Below are 20,288 nucleotides of genomic sequence, written 5' to 3' on the forward strand. Positions count from 1 at the left end.
TGCCGGCGTGGCGCCGATGGCCGGACGCTGGCCGTCAAGATGGTGGAGCGCTCGCAGCTGCTGGGCCGAGAGCACAGTCTGCAGAACGAGCTGAGCCTTCTGGCCAGTCTGCGGCACCCGCGCATCATCAGGCTACTGGCCCACCATCGCACGGCCGCAAGGGCTTACCTGGTCATGGAGCTTGCCAGCGGGGGCGACCTCTTCGAGGCCATCAGCGTACGCGGCAGCTTCGGCGAGGACGAAACGGCGGTCATGGGGGGCGGCGGGGGCGGGGGGCCTTAATAACTAAAAGAAATTAAATTACATACCCTAATTAATTAATCAAACTTTTTTTTTTTAAATCGCATGACAGCGATAATATCAGAGAGGGTAACACGAATAACCTTGATTCACTGACAGACTCAAAGAGCCTTCCTGCCATCTCGAGTGAATTCTCGGCGCTTCGCTCGGAGGGCAGCGAGGTCGCCGAGGCTGACGTGAATCGCCTCTACGAAATGGCGCGCATCCTGGGGGATGGCAACTTTGCGGTGGTGCGCGAGTGCCGGCGTCGCGCCGATGGCCGGCCGCTGGCCGTCAAGATGGTGGAGCGCTCGCAGCTGCTGGGCCGAGAGCACATTCTGCAGAACGAGCTGAGCCTTCTGGCCAGCCTGCGGCACCCGCGCATCGTCAGACTACTGGCCCACCACCGCACGGCCGCAAGGGCTTACCTGGTCATGGAGCTTGCCAGTGGGGGCGATCTCTTCGAGGCCATCAGCGTACGCGGCAGCTTCGGTGAGGACGAAACAGCGGTCATGGTGGCCGATGTGAGTGAGGCGCTTAAATACATCCACCGCAGGAGCGTGGTCCACCGGGACGTCAAACCAGAGAACCTGCTGGTTAGTCACCAAAGACATCCGCGATTAATATTATTCAAAACACCATATCTGATATGTGTCGCAATTTCGCATCAAGAGTTGTGGGTGAAGACCAATAAAGTGCATCTCTGGTTTCTGACACTAAATTATAATATATATGTTTAATTTTCTTCTGAAAAAATACATAACTATGTTGTCTTTGGGTTTTGAATTGCTATTATTGGTATAGATAATCAGACTTTGCTCCCTCAGATCGTTCACGCGGTTCCTGGCATGACCAGACTAAAACTGGCCGACTTCGGCCTCGCCATGGTCGTGAGCGAGCCGGTCTTCACCATCTGCGGCACGCCCACTTACGTGGCACCCGAGATTCTATCCGAGACAGGTTAGCGCTGCACCAAAGTCCTCCTGAAACTATTTCTCAATAACATGGTTGACGTGACCTGGCAGGATACGGCGTGGAGGTGGACATGTGGGCGCTGGGTGTCATTCTCTACATCCTTCTGTGCGGCTTCGCCCCCTTTCGAAGTCGGGATCGAGATCAGGAGGAGCTGTTTGAGATCATCAAACGGGGGCATTTGCACTTCCTGTCCCCCTATTGGGACACCATCTCAGAAGGTAGGAGATTGGAACACACCAAAAGTGCTCCAATTTGGAGTTCGACCACAATTTTATGGACAAAAAAAAAAAAAGCTCAAAAAAAAGGCAAACTACACTGGCATAGTGAGCCGCGTACCACTAGACTTGAAAGTTAAATACAACTGAACTGTACTTTAGCAGTGATCCTTTTGCGTACCACTGAATTGAAATACAACTGAACCATACCGATACTTATTTTGTTGTTCAGAAGCTAAAGGCCTGGTTTCAGGCCTCATCCAGTCCGACCCTGTCACGAGGATGACGGCACAGAACACGTTGCAGCATCCCTGGCTGAGGGCCAAGGTGGCCAGTTGCCAGCAGAACGTGCTGGAGTGCCACCACACGACCAGGACGGAGGAACATCGACCTAGACCAGCAACGCTAGACAGAGAGAAGGTCCAGACTACACCGAGGGAAAACCCATAAACTGTGAGGCTCTCAAGCGCCGGGCAGGCTTCAGACCCGAAGAGTTCCGACACTCCAACGAGCAACCCATTCAAACAAGAGATGTGTCTAAAACAAGTTACTTTCAACTTCAATGCAGCTAACAATCAAATGCCCGAGGAGAAAGTCTGAATTACAAATAAGAAGCATGTCAGTCCGCTCTGGGGGGGTTGCATTGGGCATCCTCATCTTGGAAAGCTGGCACCTTTAACAGCCGTCCTCCATTTTTTCCAAATAGGCCCCTAGGGCATTGCCCCTTAAGGAGGTTCAACATATTCTCAAGCCTTGGTTCACTCACCTTGTATTTATGGCTTTGTTATTTACACACAATGTAATAAAGGGGTCAAAAAGTGGTTGTTTATCATGATTCTAAATAAGGCATGTATATAAAATGTTACATCAAACCAAATTTAAACTAAAAATCACAATCATATATACATTGGGGTTTTTTTCCCTCTGCATAGGTAAAAGCTTAGTATTCAAACCTTTGTTTACGCATCTTGTATTTCTGGTTGTATCAATCATGAATAATAATACAGTAGAGGGTCTCCCAGAACCAGTCAGACCACTTGCAGCTGACTGCACAAGCAGAACGCTGCAATATGTAAATCACCACAAGCCGTAAACTGCTTGTTGGGGGCTGTTTTAACTTATCTACCATCCAGTAGTTAGCAGTTAGTCATCAAAGCGCCTTGGAGCAACGACGTGGGCGCCGACGAGTTCTCAAAGGTCTTTAAAGAGCAGTCAGCTGACACAACTTTGGGCAGCTTTCAAAGCCCTCTTGCTTCGTCTGCGGCCATTGCGCATGCGCGCTCCCCAACTCTTTAAATACCCCCAAGTCATCTGTGGCCGCAGCAAAACATTCCGCCGTCCGCCGATTCGACACGATCAGGCGTGGAGGACGAAAGGCGGCCATTGACATAGTTCGAAAAAAACTGTGTTTATTTCTCACTAAGTCCTATTCTGACACGGAGTCGTAAAAGGGTGAAAACTCCGAGAGACAGAGAGAGGGGAAACGGACAGGGAGAAAAACAAAGATGGCTGTGTGAGCCCGAGAGACGAGCCAACAACAACAACAACAAGCGTCCGCGGACCGGGAAAGACATTTCGGGCCGCCGGAGCGGACACGCCGGACCTTGGGGTAGCCGAACCGAGCCGTTTGATGGGAGAGAGCTCCCCCCGCCCTCCTTGAAAACAGCTGAGTTGTTTTTGTTCTGGCTGCCCACCCCCCCTACCGGAGCGCCGTGCTCCGGGCTCGGTGTCAACTAACTAGCCGCACCGTAAGTCCTCCCCAGTGGGTGACATTTTGTCTTCACCTCGGTTGTGACTTGCATAAGACCTTGAAAATTACCCCTAAAAATAACAAGTGCGCTAGCATTACGCCGTAGCGTGAGGCCGGGTGTTAGCAGCCGACTAGCGAGCTAGCTGTCAATTAGCCTCGAAGCTAGCCCACCACCTAAGATAGAAGCAATCTGTGGTGGAGGGGGGGAAGTACGTAGCAAGTTCTCGAACAATTCGAATGTCTGCCATGGAAGACGATGACTTGATGTCCGCGCCCGGTGGCTCGTCGGCAGCAGTGGTGGCGGGGGCGGCCGAGGTGGCTGTGGCCGGGGCCGGGCTCGTCGGGCAGGAGGAGGTCGGAATACGGCCCGAGGCGGACTCGGACGAGCCGCCCAAGAAGAAGACCAAAGTGCCCGAGGCGGAGTCCGGCAAACTGGAGGAGAGACTGTACTCTGTGCTCTGCTGCACCGTGTGCCTAGACTTGCCCAAGGCGTCTGTGTATCAGGTAAACGTGTCACAAACATGCCCCAACACCTCCCTGCAACACCTCCCAGAAAAAAAACGCATTCCCCCTAAAATTCTGAAAATATTGGGGCAACCTGATGCTCCATGGATTCATAAATAAAACCGCACAGGCCAGAGTAAACTGTACTGACACACCCTGCCCCCTTCTTGTCAGGCCCACTGCTCAAAAGTCTGACATGATCTTCAAATAACCTTCAACTCAAAGTCACTTCCCCAACATCAACACCCTTCAAAATAAAAGTAGTCCACCATTTCCCCACCTTGCCCTTGAATGCCACCAACCTGTCCCCTGCTCAATGTCAACCATGTAGTAGCCCTGCACACGACACTTGCATACACTATTTAATATAACGTGCAAGCACAAGCAGTGCGAAGTTCAATCCATAAAGCCCTCACAAAGTCCCCCAATCATTCACAATCGCCCAAACCACTATTTGAAACAACTGCTTTCGTATATATTTGAAGCAAAGCCGTCAAACCTGTTTCACTCTGGATCAAATCTGCAATTCTCATGACAACATGGCATAAAAAAAATTAAAAAAAAACATTAACTTAAAAATTAATCCAAAATGCATTAAACAAAAATTGACTTGACCTAAATATGTCATGATCATTAAATATTTCAGCCTGGAAATATATACACACTACTCACAAAAAAATTAAGGACATTTGACTTTTGGGTGAAATTTCAGGATGAGGCTAAAATGCATTAAAACCTTTACAGGTGAACTTAATGTGACCTTCTCGAAAGCTTTTGAATGCACACGTCCAACTGTTAAAATGTTTCAGTACTTTTTGCACACGTTGCGGTTCTCTAACGAGGAGCTAAACGGCAAAATTCGCAACAGGTGTTTGATCCTTGAATCAACCAATAAATGTCCCGGTTCAATCAGAGCTGCTGTTTCAACAGTCGTCGTCATGCTGTTGACATTTTGACATCATGAGACCCAGACGACACCCAACAATGGGTCAACAGCACCTTGCTGTTGTGAGGCTTCAAACAAGACGTTCTCAAATGAAAGTTGCCGCTGAGTTTACAGTGGCACAGATAGTCATCAGCAGTTGCAACAGGGATACCGAGAGACTGGAAGAGTCACAGAGAGATGTAGCAGTGGGCGTCCTTTGCCCGCTACATCGTTGAACAATGCCTTTAGAACCCGGATGATGAATGCCACTCAACTCCAGAGTGGGATGCCACGCCTCGGCAGACAATAAATCAACTTGTGATCAGCATGAGACATCCTTTAAATGACGCTCAAGGGCACATGACGAGTTATTGAGACATGGACATTTTTTTGTTAAACGTACCCACCAATGTGAATACAATTGTCACAATTGAGATGAGAAATCACCAGTGCATACCTATACTTAAATGTCCTACTTTCACGATATCACTGTAGTGTTGTTTTTTTTTGGGTTTTTTTTTTTTACGTTTTCCATAAATTTCACCCGAAAGCCAAATATCCCGAACTTCATGTGAGTAGTGCACATACATACCCCTGTATGTCCAAATGGTTGCCCAAATAGTTTTTGAAACCAAAACACTAAAAAAGGTACTTTTTGGGGGGGAAAAAGCAAGAAAAAAAAAAACTTAAAGGTGATTACAATAAGCCACTTGCAGATCTCTGCGCATGCGTGAAGATCAGAATCGGGTGGCAGAGGCAGCAGCTTCAGCAGCTTCCCTCTCCCCACCCCACTTCTTTACAACTCTTTCGGAGGGATCCCGAGCCGGGAGACATCGTCTCATGTTTCACTGCTCTAAATGAAATTTAGAGGTGACAAAAAAAAAAAACTAAAAATAAAATTACAATGCAGTGTAAACCTCTATTCATTCATCCCAAATTTCCCGTCAAAGCAAGATGCAGATGGGAAAAAAAAAAAAAAAAAAGATGCAGACGAATGAAAAAGATAAGACTAAAATAAAATTGTAGATTTCTTGAACGCACTTCCTCACATTCATTCATGTTTTTCTCAATATCTTAAAACTGAGGAAACACACATACAGGCTAAGTACTTGCCGGATACAGCGAAACTAATGAGACATCCTCAGCAAAATCTCAGTTAAAATTTAGTATCTTTATAAAGGAAAAGTTGGGAGAATCACTTTTTCCAGCAAGCACTTCACGACCCAGAGATCTGCAAGTTGATTCAATATGTCATGTGTATACAAACTAACGTTAAACCTGCTTTAATATGGATCTGATCCCGATTGTCCATCGTTGATTTACTTCAGTCTGGGAGAAAAAAAAAAAAAGCACGGTTTCAACAACCATGCTTTTTTTTTTCCTTTTGTCATTTAAAATTAAGTAATTCGAAAAAAGTTGGGGGTTAAAAGCAAACAATAAGAATTTTTAAAAGGACATACAATTAATATAATTTTTTAAAGTAATCTAGGGGGGTGGTGCAAAAAAAAAAGATCAGAGTGTGTTGAGATTTTTTGATTACCAGTGACACTACTTTTTAAAAGTTTTGAAAATGTACCTTTAAAAAAATACGAGGTACATTGACAGAAAAAAAAATTAGTAGTTTTTATTTTGAAATAGAATTAAAAATATATATATATCTAAAAATATGGCGTAAGTGCATTTTTACAGCCATTAAAAACATGTAAAAAGCCACCGATTTATTTTAATGCTACAGGTTTTTTTAAAATATACATTTTCATCATACTAAATCCAGAAATGTGTCCTTGATCAATTTCGAATGACTCCCCCTCCTCCCCTTAACTATCTACATTATGTGGAAAACATGTTTTTGCTCCCAATGTGTCTTTTTCTTTTTTTTTTTTTTGTCTTTCGAATGACTCCCCCTCCTCCCCTGAACTATCTACATTATGTGGAAAATATGTTTTTGCTCCCCATGTGTCTTTTTCTTTTTTTTTGTGCTGTGCCCCTCCATTAATGACATTTGACTTATCGTGACACGTTGCCCACTAGTGTACCAACGGTCACCTGATGTGCGCGGGCTGCTTCATTCACCTGCTGGCTGACTCTCGCCTCAAGGAGGAGCAGGCCACGTGTCCCAACTGCAGGTACAGCCGAGCAAAGTCCGGGCCGGGCCGGGCGCTCTGCGGCGCTCGCGGGTCACCGCATTGATCCTGATCGCCGTTGCAGGTGCGAGATCAGCAAGAACCTGTGCTGCAGGAACCTGGCGGTGGAGAAGGCGGTCAGCGAGCTGCCCACAGAGTGCACGTTCTGCCTTAAACAGTTCCCCAGGTCCAGCCTGGAGAGACACCAGAAGGACGAGTGCCAGGACAGGTGAGAACCGGCGTGCAAGCGACAGCGGAAAAACACAAAAGGGATGTGTGAGAGAGAGAGAGACAGAGAGAGAGAGAGAGAGAGAGAGCTCAGAGTCAGAGAAACAGAGAGAGAATTCAGAGTCAGAGAAACACAGAAAGAGAGAGAGAGAGAGAGAGAGACAGAAAGAGAGAGAGAGAGTGAGAGAGAGAGGGAGAGAGAGAGAGTTCAGAGTCAGAGAAACAGAGAGGAGAGAGAGGGAGAGAGAGAGTTCAGAGTCAGAGAAACAGAGAGAGAATTCAGAGTCAGAGAAACACAGCAAGACAGGTGGAGGGAGAGAGAGAGAGACAGAAAGAGAGAGAGAGCGAGGGAGAGAGAGAGAGAGAGAGAGAGTTCAGAGTCAGAGAAACAGAGAGAGGGGGAATTCAGAGTAAGAGAAACAGAGCAAGACAGGTGGAGGGAGAGACAGAGAGAGGGAGACAAGATTCAGAGTCAGGGAAACAGACAGCAAGACAGGTGGTGAGACAGTTTGGGGAGAGGAAAGACAATGAGAGATAGATCAAGAGAGATGAAACTCAAGAGTCAGACAGACAGATACACAGATGGCAAGAGTGAGAGACAGGCTGAGAGAGAGAGGAAGGCACAGACAGCACCAACTTTGTTCCAGTGACAGTCAATATTTCTTGCTTTCCCGTTTTTTTGGGGGGTTGTTTTTGGGACCAGGGTGACGGTGTGCAAATACAAGCGCATCGGGTGCCCTTGGCAGGGGCCCTTCCACGAGATGCCGGCCCACGAGGGCGAGTGCTCGCATCCCACCAAGACGGGCACAGAGCTGATGGGCATCCTGGGCGAGATGGACCAGAGCCACCGCAGGGACATGCAGCTCTACAACAGCATCTTCAGCCTCCTCTGCTACGAGAAGATCGGCTTCACCGGTAAGACCCCGCCCCATGCCAGCTCGATTCCAAAGAAAGATAAAAAAAAAATTGGGGGGCTATTTATGTAACTTAATTGGTACAGTGAAACTCCTCTACAACGAAACCTACATACCCTCTAGTGTGAAAAAAATGTTCATGCATGAAAGCCATTCCCACTTTTCTGCTCCCCCTGTGACGAAAAGTCCCCCTGTTCCGTTATACGAAATCTTCGCAACGAGATTCACTGCAACGAAAACAAGCCTTCCGCAAAAGTCTAATCCAACCTCAGCATGCCACAGCGACCTCTACTGCTTCCTTCGGAAACGGCAACAGCAACTGCCACGCTGGTTGACACATGCGCAGTAGAACAGGAAGTATTTGTTTCAGACGCAGCACGAACGGTGCATTGCTAAAATGGCGACAAAACGGACCTTTGCATACCAAGGAGTGAAGGAAAGAAAAGCTTTAACGCTTGAAGACAGGGTAAAAGTGATCAAAATGAAAGATGGAAGAAACAAAATAAGAGACATTATGCAAGAAATTGATGTTAAGTGAAAGTAAATGCTGATCGTAAATTTCGCAATTTCTTTCCCGTTTTTTCTTTCTACGCTGGCTATATGAAGTGTCAAATAAGCGTATGCTCATACTTATGCACTATTGGAATAAAAATTAAAAGTACACAAACATTTTTTGTGTGTGTTCGTGTTTACGTCTGAGATCAAATTTGCTACAGTGAAAAGTCCCAGGTTGTGAAAAACTTCTTGCTGCAAACATGATTTCGTTGTAGAGGAGTTTCGCTGTAAAATGTCAGGAAAAACTGTTTGCGTTTGCCAGAGGTGCAGTTCAGGCCGTACCGCACCGACGACTTCATCACGCGGTTGTACTACGAGACGCCGCGCTTCACCGTGCTCAACCAGACGTGGGTGCTGAAGGCGCGCGTCAACGACTCGGAGCGCAACCCCAACTTGTCATGCAAGCGCACGCTCTCCTTCCAGCTCATCCTCAAGAGCAAGGTGAGCCAGTCACGGGAAAAAAAAAAAATTCACGTTGCCGCTTATAAAGCCGTAAAGCGGGATCATTAAAACATTTTCACACCTGCTCACGCGACCTCTCAAGGTCGATTTGAAGGCACCAAGCTCGTCTTTATTATGACAAGTCAAAGTAACTCTTTTATTCCAGCGCTCGGCGTGCTACAAGTTTTGGATTTGGGAGGTTTTAGTCTGCGGAAAAGTTTGAGTTGGAACATTTTTCAGTCAAAGTTTTGGGGATTTTTAGTTTATTTTAGTCCATTTATGTAAGAATATTTTAAATTGACATTTTTTGTTTCAGGGGTGTGGTGTTTTTTTCGTCTCTTTTTAACCAGTTTGTAGAATTTTTTTTCCCCTCTAAGTTGACTTTTTTTTGGGGGGGGGTTACAGCTTGACAGAATCAAAACTTAAAAACTCATCTTTGCATAAAAGGAAGCTCATGCAGTCTTTTCCAGACTGCATAATAATCCATCCATCCATTTTCTAATCCGCTTATCCTCACGAGGGGTCACTCACGGGTGTGCCGTAGCCTATCCCAGCCGTCTTCGGGGAGTAGGCGGGGGACACCCTGAACCGGTTGCCAGCCAATTGCAGGGCACACATAGACAACCATTCGCGCTCACACTCACACCTCGAGACAATTTCGAGTGTTCCATTAACCTGCCATGCATGTTTTTGGGATGTGGGAGGAAACCGGAGTACCCGGAGAAAACCCATGCAAGGCCGGGAGAACATAAAAACTCCACAGGGGAAGGCCGCAGCCGGATTCGAACTGCATTATCTTAAAAATCATAATCACGGTAACTCCTTGCCCAGGTGAACTCAGCGCTGGAGTGCTCCTTCCTGCTGCTGAAGGGCCCGTACGACGACGTGCGCATCAAGCCAGTCATCCATCACTACGCCTTCAGCAACGACGACAGCGAGACCGACTACGTGCTGCTGCCCATCTGCGACTCTGTTGAGTGCAACAAACTGCTCGCCGCCAAAAACATCAACCTGCGCCTCTTCATATTCCAGGTCCAAAAGTAACGACACCCGACGACAACCACCACGACGAGGAGCGACAAGAGAAGACGGGACAGACAGACGCCACTCAACCACTGATACCTCTTAACACGCACGCACGCCCACCCAAAACACACAAACACACACACTACTAATCCATTTACCTCCTACAACACGAGTGAGGAGACCCCCTTTGGAAACTCAATTGACTTGGGGGGGGGGGGGTTGTGGTCCTGAGGTGGTCAGTGTGTAGCAGTTGGACACCCCGCACACCCGAGAGCCAAAAGTAGCACACATGCGCACTACAGCAATCATGCGCGCCCGCGCGCGCATGTGTGTGTGTGCACGCGTGTTGTCTAAATGTGAAAACGAGTGTTGACTCGACTGAGCTGTGACGTGTGATTGGGTGCGTGCTTGCGTGATTCCCTATTTTATTTATATTTAACCATACTGTTCAACACTTAAAAATAATAATGTATTCATTGCTTTTGAGGCCTCCCATATTTTGTGTGTTCGTGTGTGTGTGTGTGACAATAACCTTTTAAGTTTCTCCAGATAAACAAGCCATTTTTCTCACCACAAGTTAAATCATTGAAATACTCTGGAAAAAAAATTTGGTGTGAAAATATCTAGTCCATTTATAATTTTTGTTTGAGTGTATTAAAAAAAAAAAATCTCACCTGCCTCTTTTCAAATTTCAGTTTCGGCCATATTTTCACACAATGTCGTAAAACACTTTAAAAAAAAGACCCTACTTATTATTATTTTTTTTTTTGCCAAATTAATCATGTTTGCAAAATGTCTTTAGGTTAGACACATTTTAAATTCAATTCTGATCAAAATAGTGGCATGCCAGCATCTTTTTTAAAAGCATTGACAACATTTTGGAGGGTAAAGAACCAAATGTCACCAAAAAAACATGACCTGTATTCAAGAATTCTGCTACGACCACCAAAGCTTTCCCATCTGTAAATTTTTCTTCTGCCACTATCAAATTTATCCATCTATCCATTATCGAAGCCGGTTGAAATGCCTCTAAAAATAGCTTAACATGTTTTTTTTGTTTTTTTTACAAATTATTTGTAACATTTTATTGGTGAGTAATGCATGAAAATAAAAGGCAGCTTTCTCACCTGTGTTCCAAAACGGATCCCTTTTTTTCTTGCCATCAGTTTCAAATATTTCAAATGTTTTAAAAAAGAAAATTGTTCATCTGGTACATTATTAGGGGTCACTAGTGCCATTAAAGAAAACATCAAAATGGTTAAAAAATTTTTCTTCTGATCGTCAATTCAAAAATAGTTGATCTTAAAAACATGTTTCAAGTATTTTGTTTGCATTTTTCTCGGGGTAGAAGTATTTCATTCTGTTAGCAAGTTATTTGGCTTTCTTCCTGTTTGATATTTTTCTTCACCCGTTTTCTCACAAGCAATTTGCTTAATAATAGTGGCATGTCGAAAAGGATTTTGTGCATCTGCTACATTTTTTTCCACTGTAAAGTGTGTTTATTAAAAAAAAAAAAAAAAGGTTAAAAAAATGTATGTTTTCACAACCCGAGTGTGTGTGCATGTGTTTGTGTGTGACTGAAGGGATGTTGCGGGGGTCCTCCACCTAAAAGCCATTATCCCACTGAGCAGCGAACAATTCCGAGTGTTTTTGAAAGCGGTGAATGTTGCGTTCACGTCAGCGTTTATTTCAATGTTCCAATTGTTCGCCAGAGACATTTCCAACCTTGTGGAAAGAAAAAAAAAAACTGACGTGAATGTGCATTTGTCTACCTTCGCCAACAGTAGGAAATGTGCCCCGCTCAGTTGGATAGGGGCTAAAAGTACATTGGACTTTCATGAAGGAGCAGATGTTATGTGAATAGAATCTACTGTAAAGCAGATTGAAGATGTCTCCTGAACTCTGCTGTATTTTTGGGGGGTGTTTTCATAAAGACAAAAAAAAAAAAAAAAGGCTGTGGACTTGCTCATCTCACTCTGGCTGTACATGTGCCTTTTATTATTATGATTAATATTAAAGCTCATCAACCTGCCTGCTGGTTCGTGTGAAAGTCATCCAGGACAAAAATGGAGAGTGAAGCTGGCTTTACCATTGCCCCCGCCGCATGAATAATTGAAGGCATGGTGTCGGCGTTATGAAATCCAAATTTAATTTTAAAGCCTGGCCAGGATGATGGATATGTTTCATTGGCTTAAACTAGGAATCAGCTCGACTTGAAAAATGAATTATCACATGTGCGCGTTATTGCTGGAGTGAAGGCAAAAGGGTACACAAGTCATTTGGGCAGTTTTTTGCAGAGGTTTCAAATCCAGGTCCCAAAAAATAACCCTACCACGGTTTGGCTTTAGTCACTCGTGCTTCTACTCACCTGGCAGAGTTAGTGGAAACAAGCTCTTTTAAAAAAACTCTTTAAACCCTCACTATACCTCGTCATTTAAAATTAAAAACAAATCTGCCTTACCATGGGTCTTTTTTTCCCCAACGACTACTCGTGGTTGTTTAAAAAAATGCCTGACTACAAATGGTTGTTTAAATTAAAAAAAAAAAAAAACACCTTACCGTACTATTTTTTTAAACTCTTTACGATACATGGTTTTCTTTAAAAAAAACGGCTTACGGTATTTGGTCGTACACCGAAACGCTTTACTACACATGGCTTTATTGTTCAGGAATTTCTTTAAGTTGTCATTTACTGAAAAAAATTTGGTTACTATCAGAAGTCAATCAAGATACACCTGCTCACTTTTTATGGGAGGACGCTGCCTTCACATTTAGTTCTACAGAAAAAAACAATCGACAGAAATTACTTCTTGTAACTAGACATGTTTTTCTAATGCCACCAGATACTAACTTGAGTGGCACTTACGAAATTAAATCTGTGTGAATGTTGGAAGCCATCTCGATGAAGCATTCTATTGGCGACCCCAAAACGACATTGTAGGCGCCTGAAGCGAATTAGCATCGAATTCCTTGAAAAAAAATACTTGTCATCTGCATTCTACTTCCTAATGATAGCGATATAAATACAAAACAAGACTGTAAATGTTTTTATCTTCGGATAACTTACCTCAAATTGGAGAGATGATCCAAGTTCGCCGGTCAAAAATGGCGGGCATAGCAAGAATGAAGCGGAGCAGGATATCCCCTTCCGAACGGAAACCAAAGAGAATGTTTGCAAAGCCTTCCGACATGTACACGCGCACTTTTATCTGACTCTTCACGGCATGATTACTTTTTACCATCCATGAGACCTTTTATTTGACATGAATAATTATTTTTGCCATCAATAAGGCTATTTTATGACGTCTTTTTTGTTGACGTTGATAGCACCTTTTCAAGACGTGATTTATTATTTATTTTTGTGCCGTCAATTGGCCCTATTTTTGAAATATTTTGATACAATAGGGACTTTATATGGCTTTTTTTTTTACACCAAAAGGACATTTTAACCTATTTGGCGGCAGTGTTTTTTTTTTTTTTTGTAAAATATTTCAAAAGGTTTTAGCTCGAATATGGTGATAGATGCAGCCAGACTGTAAATGTTGCTTTGTGCAATTTTGGAACGTTGGTGCTTAAAGGGTTATGGCATGATTTATTTTTTTTGCCACTAATAGCGCCTAGTTATGATTTTTTTCTTTGTCTTGAATGATAGACTTTATGACATGATGAAATTTTTAACACCATTTGTACAAGCGAATATTTAAAATGCTTGAAGTTACATTCTTTGGGCAGTAGGTGGCGCTGAAGAGCCTGAGTAAGAAAATCCAGATTTAAAAAAAACGTTCTTATATGAATAATTGGAAAATAAAATTGTATCATGAGACTGCACGTGCCGCGGCGGCGCGAAAGAGACTGACCTGGATCCATCAAACGGGACTTTGCCATGTGCGTTTATTAAATATATTCACACACAGTGCGTTTTTTTGGCATCAATCACAATATATAACCATTTCATATCAATATAAAACTCAATTTTGTGTATAGTATAAATTATGCAGTCAATACAGCAGCCTGGTGTTTAATTCTATATACTGTAGATATAAATTTATAGATGTACTATGAAGCTTTGGTACAGTGCATTAATGTGAGAGTGCTTTGTGTTAACATGCGGTAGGGAAAAATTTATACGTGTATGTGTGTGTGTGTGTGTGTGTGTGTGTGTGTGTGTGTGTGTGTGTGTGTGTGTGTGTGTGTGTGTCATCAATGTTATGTGGTCCAGGCGGGACCACAGTGGGGATTCGGTGGTGCCACCATGCAGCAGTATCCCGCCTCACCGAGTTTACTGGGTTGATACACACAAACCCCGCTCTGCGGAAAACAAATGGCATAGTAAGATAAAAAAAAAAAAAATCTGTTTTGTCATATTTTCGCACTTTTTTTGTGGGGAGGAGTAGATGTTGCCATTTACCTGAAGAATGCTACAGTGGTGCGGCGACATGGCCGTGTACGACTGCTGCTGCGGGACATAACCTGGCGACAACAAAGAAAAAATATTGTGACGGGAAGTTTTTGTGGGGCTGAGTAATTTTTATTAATTCTTCTCTTTTTTTTTTTTTTTTTTTACCAACGCATGTTCCGGTGCGGATGAGTGTGAGCAGCAGGAAAAGAGACCGGTTCACTGTGAGACCCTCAGGACTTCATCTCTGACAGTGTAACGGCCCCCTCCTCTACTACTCGTGACATTGGTTATTTTGGGGTGGGGGGGAGGGGGGTTCAGTAAGGGCTTTTTGGGGTGATATATTTACCTGCGCTGCAGCCTGGCGAGGCGGCTTTGACCGGGTGTTGAGCTGAGGTAGGATACTGGCTGTAGTAGAAGGCAGGCACCTAGAACAGAGCACCGTACTCAACTGCAGCGGTGATGTGTTTATTTGGGGGTGGGCTTTAATTTTTCCATAAATGTCTTTTTTGTTCATGAAAAACGGAACAAAATACATTCTTAGATCATACATCTCATATTTATTGTCCTAGAAATTATTCTATTAAAATACGACAATATAAGCTATACCTACTGATTTGCAAACGTTTTCCATTTTATGATGAATATTCATGAGAATTATTTTGAATTATTTTTGAGATTGTAACGATTAATTTATTCATTTAAAATTGTAATTAAAGTAAACATTTAATCATTAAGATATTCATTTATGAACATAACCAACGAATAGATATTTAATCTATTCGTTTAATCTTTAATGACTAATTGTTTTTGTATTGCTTACTATTTATGAATGATTCAAATATATATTTGATTATTTTAAACATAATTATTTTCTACTGCTTAATGTTGAACATAAACATTCTATTAATGGAATCTAACGATTTAAAAAAAATAAAATTATCATTATTAATTATCTTGTAGGTTTAATTGGGATGCCCCTCTATTTTTCCAGACCGATACCAGTCTGAGTATTCAATCTTTGCATACTCTAATACCGATAGCGCTAGTACTTTTCATATATAACATTTAATTTAACACAAGGACAAAAATTGTGAACCAAACCTTTCTTTCTGACTCAGACGATGATTTGCCAAAGTGTAGCACCAATTATTACCAATTGTCAATTTTTTTTCTTTTGTCTTGGGTATCGGTGGCTGGTATCGACTTGATACCGATACCTGGTATCAGTACTCGCCCATCCCCAATATTTAATGTGTGTGTTCTTTCCTACCTGTGGTGAGGGCTGGCAGTAGTTGTGGGGGTTGGGAACTTGAGGGGCGACAGGGGGATGGGACGGCGGTGGCGGGGCTGCGAACACGTAGCCTTGGGCGGGAGGGCAAATGGGCGCGGCTTCCCCTGCCGATTGACAGCTGACAGCTACGTGGGCAAACTGCTGCGACAGGTCTTCCATCTGCGGGAAACGAGGCAAACGTGAACAGGAAGTTAGCGTTGGGGCGCTAACAGGAAGTGGGGCCCTGCTACGTACGGCGGGGTATGGCTGTGAAGGGGCCATGGGCAACATCTGCGGGGCCGTGTATGAGACGGATGAGTACACCTGGGAGACACACACACACACACACACACACACACACACACACACACACACACACACACACACACACACACACACACACACACACACGTCAATCATCTCAGACTCATTTGCATTTTGGTATTAAAGTTCAGATGTTCTAGTAGGCGCTGCATTGCTTTAGTTTTTCTTTTTACAAAGGCATCACAAAAGGTTGGCAATTGAACAGCGGTGTGTAGACTTTTTATATCTACTGCATGTACCCTCATGTTTTCCTTATCTTTACACGGCATTGAGCTTTCTGCACGTGTGTACGTGTGTGTGTGTGTGTGTGTGTGTGTGTGTGTGTGTGTGTGTGTGTGTGTGTGTGTGTGTGTGTGTGTGTGTGTGTGTGTGTGTGTTACCTGCTGTGTAGGCTGCTGCGTAGGCTGCTGTGCCGGAGCTCCGTGCATCTGGCTCCTGATTGGCTGCTGAGCACCAGGCGGGTTGTACACCACGGGGCTTCCATCAGGGTTCAGGAAAGGCTGTCCTGAAACATCAGTGGCCATTTGATTTTTAAAATGGCTGCCCTTGTCGCTAATGTGTGTGTGCGTGTGTGTTTGTGTATCGACCGGTGTGCGGGTTGACCAGGATGCTTCCCGGTGGGATGCCGTTCTCTAGGATGTAAGCGGGGTGGGCAGGGGTCTCGGCCATGACGGGTTGCTCGGAGGACACCCTGTAGAGAGAGACGGAACCTGGTGGAGGGAAAGGAAAGATTTACGACCACACAATATCATCCGCATCTAATTTTTGAGATGCTTGTTCTCATTTAAAGGGGAGCTGGCGCCCATCCCAAGCTAATTTTAAGGCGAGACGTTTTTCAGTATCAAAAAAAAAAAAAAAATCATGTTTTCCGAGATGAAAATTGTCAATATTTTGGTGATTAATTTTTTTGAAAGAAAAAGCAGGAATCCGACAAGGTTGAATCTGAAACATTTTATTCTCTGGTAGAGTTCAAAACCCAATTTCTGTTGGCCAATACAGGCCCTTGTTTACTTTTCAACTTGGTTAAATTTTTTTTGTACATGTGCGTCCTCTAGTGGTATGTAATGAATCACTGAATTCAATGAATTCAAAATGTGCATAATGTTGTGATTTAAAACATTTTTTTTAAATCCAGCACAGTACAGTTCAGTTGTATTTAACTTACATTTGCATTTAGTGTTTAAGAACTGTTTGTTTTCAAACATTTTCAAACAAAGCTTGAGAACCACGTTAGCATGTGCTACACGTTAGCATGATGTCACTTATGTCCACAGAAGACTTTTTTTTCCCGTCAATTTCGAAAATTGACAAATATGACCCAAATTTTCTGTTTAATGAAATGAAGAGCTTGTATCACCATTTTTTTGCGGTGGAGGGTAACTTTCAACCCCCCCAAAAAAACAACAAATGAACAACAACAACGACAAAAAATGTGTTTCATTTTTGAGGCTGCGAAGATGAGCGGAAGTGTAAAAATGTGCAGCGCGGGCGCGAAGGCAAAGACTTTCTGCTGTTAATTAGACGCCGACCAGCACATTGCGATTAGCATTCAGCGTTAGCGACAAGTCGGAGGTGTTTACAGTGTGAAAAAACATCTCGGGCTTGCACCTGCTGCGCCATGGGGCTCCCAGCCGGGATTGGCGGCCGGGTGGGGGCGGGGCTTGGGAGCGGTGGCGGTCCACTGGCACGAGGAGGAATCCGAGTCGGTGCTGCTCCACGGCCGGGGCTCATTGGCGTAGCGACAGTCGGTCTCGGTGCTGCTTTGGCGGCTGCTGCCTGTCCAGCTGGATCCGGAGCTGTCACGGCTGCCCCTGTGGACAACAAGATGGACGCCGTTAGTAGGGGAAGAACGGCGGCCATGTTGGGGAGGGATCCAATGCTACAGCCACATCTTCAAAGTTCTTTTGCGTCACAATATTGATTTACATTTGACCTGAATTTCATCCCAATTGAAACATGAAGCATAAAGTGGCCATTTTTGGTGGTGGTGGTAATTCAGCCACACGGATGGTTCATTTCTTACGCCTGGCAACGATGTGTTTTTGTAAGCGTGAACTGATTTAAGTGAGTAAAGTTTGCCGAGTTTAAGTGGGAGCCGAGTCATTGTAAAATAAAAGTAGGCTTTTAAAAATGAGGGCCTTGTAGTGTGAACGTGTCCTTAATTGCCAACCGTGCGCTCCTTTCAATTAGTCAGCGCGCAGTCGAGTGAGCGTGTGTGCGCTGTGTGTGCGCCGTGTGTGTGTGAGTCGCTCGATGCAAATTAAGATGATGAATGTGCTACCTGAAGAGCTGCCTTCTCCTCTGGGTCTCGGCGTACGGGTTGCCTTCCTCTGCGAGCCTACACACACACACACACACGCACACACACACATTTATGTTAATGATCCATTGTCACGAGATTAAGGTGAACGAGGACATGGAGACAAGGCATGGGCGGTTACCTGCTCTCAATGTGGCCACTCTCTTTTGTGCAGAGAGGCTGTTTAAAAAAAAAAAAAAAAAAGAATGAAGAAGAAGAATAGGAGTTAAAGATTGTATTCTTGTGATTGTGAGTGAAGTCGGGCGTCTCACCTCCTGGTTGAAGATTCTCTCTCGCACTTTTTGATACTCTTCCTCTCGCTCCTCCATAGACTTGCTTTGCTTGTCGCGCAAGGTGTGGCGTCGTGTCTGAGGCAAAAAAAAAACGAAAATGAAAAAAAAAAAAAAGGCCGATCAAAACTTTTTCCCCGTGAGAGGAAAGGAGGTGCCATTTAAAAAAAAAAAAAGTACGATAGTACTATTTTATAAATTATATAAAAAATTTACTCCTATGAAGTGAACAAATAGAATGTTAAAAATTAATCAATGCTTGAATTCAATCCATTGTGCGAGCGCCGTGTGGGTGTTTATTGGGTTTTAGCCCGTCATTTGCATTTTCCGTTATTAAGCTAGCGGGAGGGCATTTGTGAGGCAAAGATGTCATTCCCTTTGTTTTACGTTTAGTTTGACAGCAATATTTTTTTTTATGTGTCTCAATATAAATGCAAATGCGATTGAAGCGTATAGGAGCAGTAAAACGAAAAAAAAAAAAGTTTTCTCGATGGTCTCACTAAACCGGTAAATGTACAAATTTACGCTAAACTGAGGTTCACTGCATATACATTTTTTTTGTTTTATGTTGTGCTATTGTCTTTTTTCTCATGTCAAAGATGAGCCTTGAGTCAAAAATAAAAACACCGTGTTAGAACGTGAAGTCCGGAGAGAGAGATTTAATAAATCGAATAAAATAAATAAGAGCGTACCTGCTCATCTGTGCTGCTGTTACGTTTCAAAATGCTTTTCCAGTGTGGGATCTCCGCGGCTTTGTCATCCTGAACCTGATCCACGAAACGCTGCGCCGGTCTGGACAAGAACAACAAACACCAACCGCGTTGATTGCGTAAACCTTCCACAAATCGACACGATGAGGACAAACAAGCGCGATGATGGCGAGTGGCGTGCGTTTACATCCGGGTGTTGCTGGTGCGGTTGATGATGACCGACTTTCCCGTCTGGTCCACGTTGTGCTCCATGCCAAAGAAGGCGGCCACGCGGTGCACCAGCATGCGGTGGTACGAAGACATGTGCGGGAACTTCTTGAAAGTGCTGGAGAAACATAAACCGGGGAGGATGAGGAGTAGAAACGGGAGCCAAGTATACCGCAGATATAAAAACCTTTCATTGAAGTTTGCCCAAAACATAAATGAGCGTCTTCAATCTTGAGCAGACTTTGAAGTGTGGATCATTATTTCGATAGCGCACAAGGACGCGCTCTCCTTCACATTTACACACGTGCAGTACCGTGTGTGTGTGTGTGTGTGTGTGTGTGTGTGTGTGTGTGTGTGTGTGTGTGTGCGTGTGTGTGCGTGTGTGTGTGTGTACCTTTCTCCCGTGATGAAGGTGACCATGTCCTGCTCCAGCTTAAGCATCATCATGCGGTCTCTGGGGTTACTGTTCAGCGTGTCCACGATGAAACGGTGAAGGTCCACACCCGTTGAGTCGCGGTACTCCACACTGCTTTCTACAACGCGCGCCGACAGAACACTTAATAGGTAAACTTTTTCTTTTTTTTCAAATGCGCTTATTTGAAGGGAGGGACGGAGGGAGGAAGGAACAATGGAAGGACGGGAAAGGAGGGGGAGGAATGGGAATAAGGAGGGATGGAAGGAAGAAAGAGGGGAGGAATGTCTGCTAGCTTGATGCTAACACGCATACAAAACGTCATAGACAGGCTAATGACGCTAGCATCGATATTGTGTTGGACTCCATCCTTCGCATTTCTGACTGCACTCACCTTTCGAGAGTGTGCTGCCATTCTCCACTTCCTCCTCCTGACAGGACG

General features: G+C 44.2%; 3 protein-coding genes and 1 long non-coding RNA gene across 4 annotated transcripts; 2 read left to right on the plus strand and 2 right to left on the minus strand.

The window, feature by feature from the left end:
• Positions 1-313: 313 nt before the first annotated feature.
• LOC109518370 (serine/threonine-protein kinase DCLK3-like) lies at positions 314-2,290 on the plus strand. The gene is made up of 4 exons (XM_019874172.1): positions 314-875; positions 1,107-1,239; positions 1,305-1,472; positions 1,702-2,290. The coding sequence occupies exons 1-4, from the start codon at positions 495-497 to the stop codon at positions 1,917-1,919; spliced, it is 900 nt and encodes a 299-aa protein (XP_019729731.1). The 5' UTR covers positions 314-494; the 3' UTR covers positions 1,920-2,290.
• On the minus strand, positions 774-13,249 carry LOC109518374 (uncharacterized). The gene is made up of 3 exons (XR_002168754.1): positions 13,003-13,249; positions 6,722-6,890; positions 774-872 (listed from the first exon to the last, which is right to left on the minus strand). It is a non-coding gene; the product is annotated as an uncharacterized LOC109518374 (long non-coding RNA).
• On the plus strand, positions 2,437-11,966 carry zftraf1 (zinc finger TRAF-type containing 1). Its single transcript, XM_019874171.1, has 6 exons — positions 2,437-3,723; positions 6,680-6,774; positions 6,857-7,000; positions 7,703-7,914; positions 8,731-8,909; positions 9,741-11,966. The coding sequence occupies exons 1-6, from the start codon at positions 3,457-3,459 to the stop codon at positions 9,951-9,953; spliced, it is 1,110 nt and encodes a 369-aa protein (XP_019729730.1). The 5' UTR covers positions 2,437-3,456; the 3' UTR covers positions 9,954-11,966.
• Positions 13,250-13,420: 171 nt separating the features above from the next.
• Positions 13,421-20,282, minus strand: arpp21 (cAMP-regulated phosphoprotein, 21). The gene is made up of 15 exons (XM_019874170.1): positions 20,241-20,282; positions 19,829-19,967; positions 19,415-19,552; positions 19,210-19,309; positions 18,500-18,595; positions 18,370-18,407; positions 18,210-18,266; positions 17,537-17,739; positions 16,516-16,638; positions 16,309-16,433; positions 15,860-15,928; positions 15,605-15,784; positions 14,681-14,759; positions 14,344-14,405; positions 13,421-14,243 (listed from the first exon to the last, which is right to left on the minus strand). The coding sequence occupies exons 2-15, from the start codon at positions 19,879-19,881 to the stop codon at positions 14,142-14,144; spliced, it is 1,425 nt and encodes a 474-aa protein (XP_019729729.1). The 5' UTR covers positions 19,882-19,967; positions 20,241-20,282; the 3' UTR covers positions 13,421-14,141.
• Positions 20,283-20,288: the final 6 nt, after the last annotated feature.

This window comes from Hippocampus comes, unplaced genomic scaffold, assembly GCF_001891065.2.
Source record: "Hippocampus comes isolate QL1 unplaced genomic scaffold, H_comes_QL1_v1.1 scaffold166, whole genome shotgun sequence".
NCBI classification, from domain to species: Eukaryota; Metazoa; Chordata; class Actinopteri; order Syngnathiformes; family Syngnathidae; genus Hippocampus; species Hippocampus comes.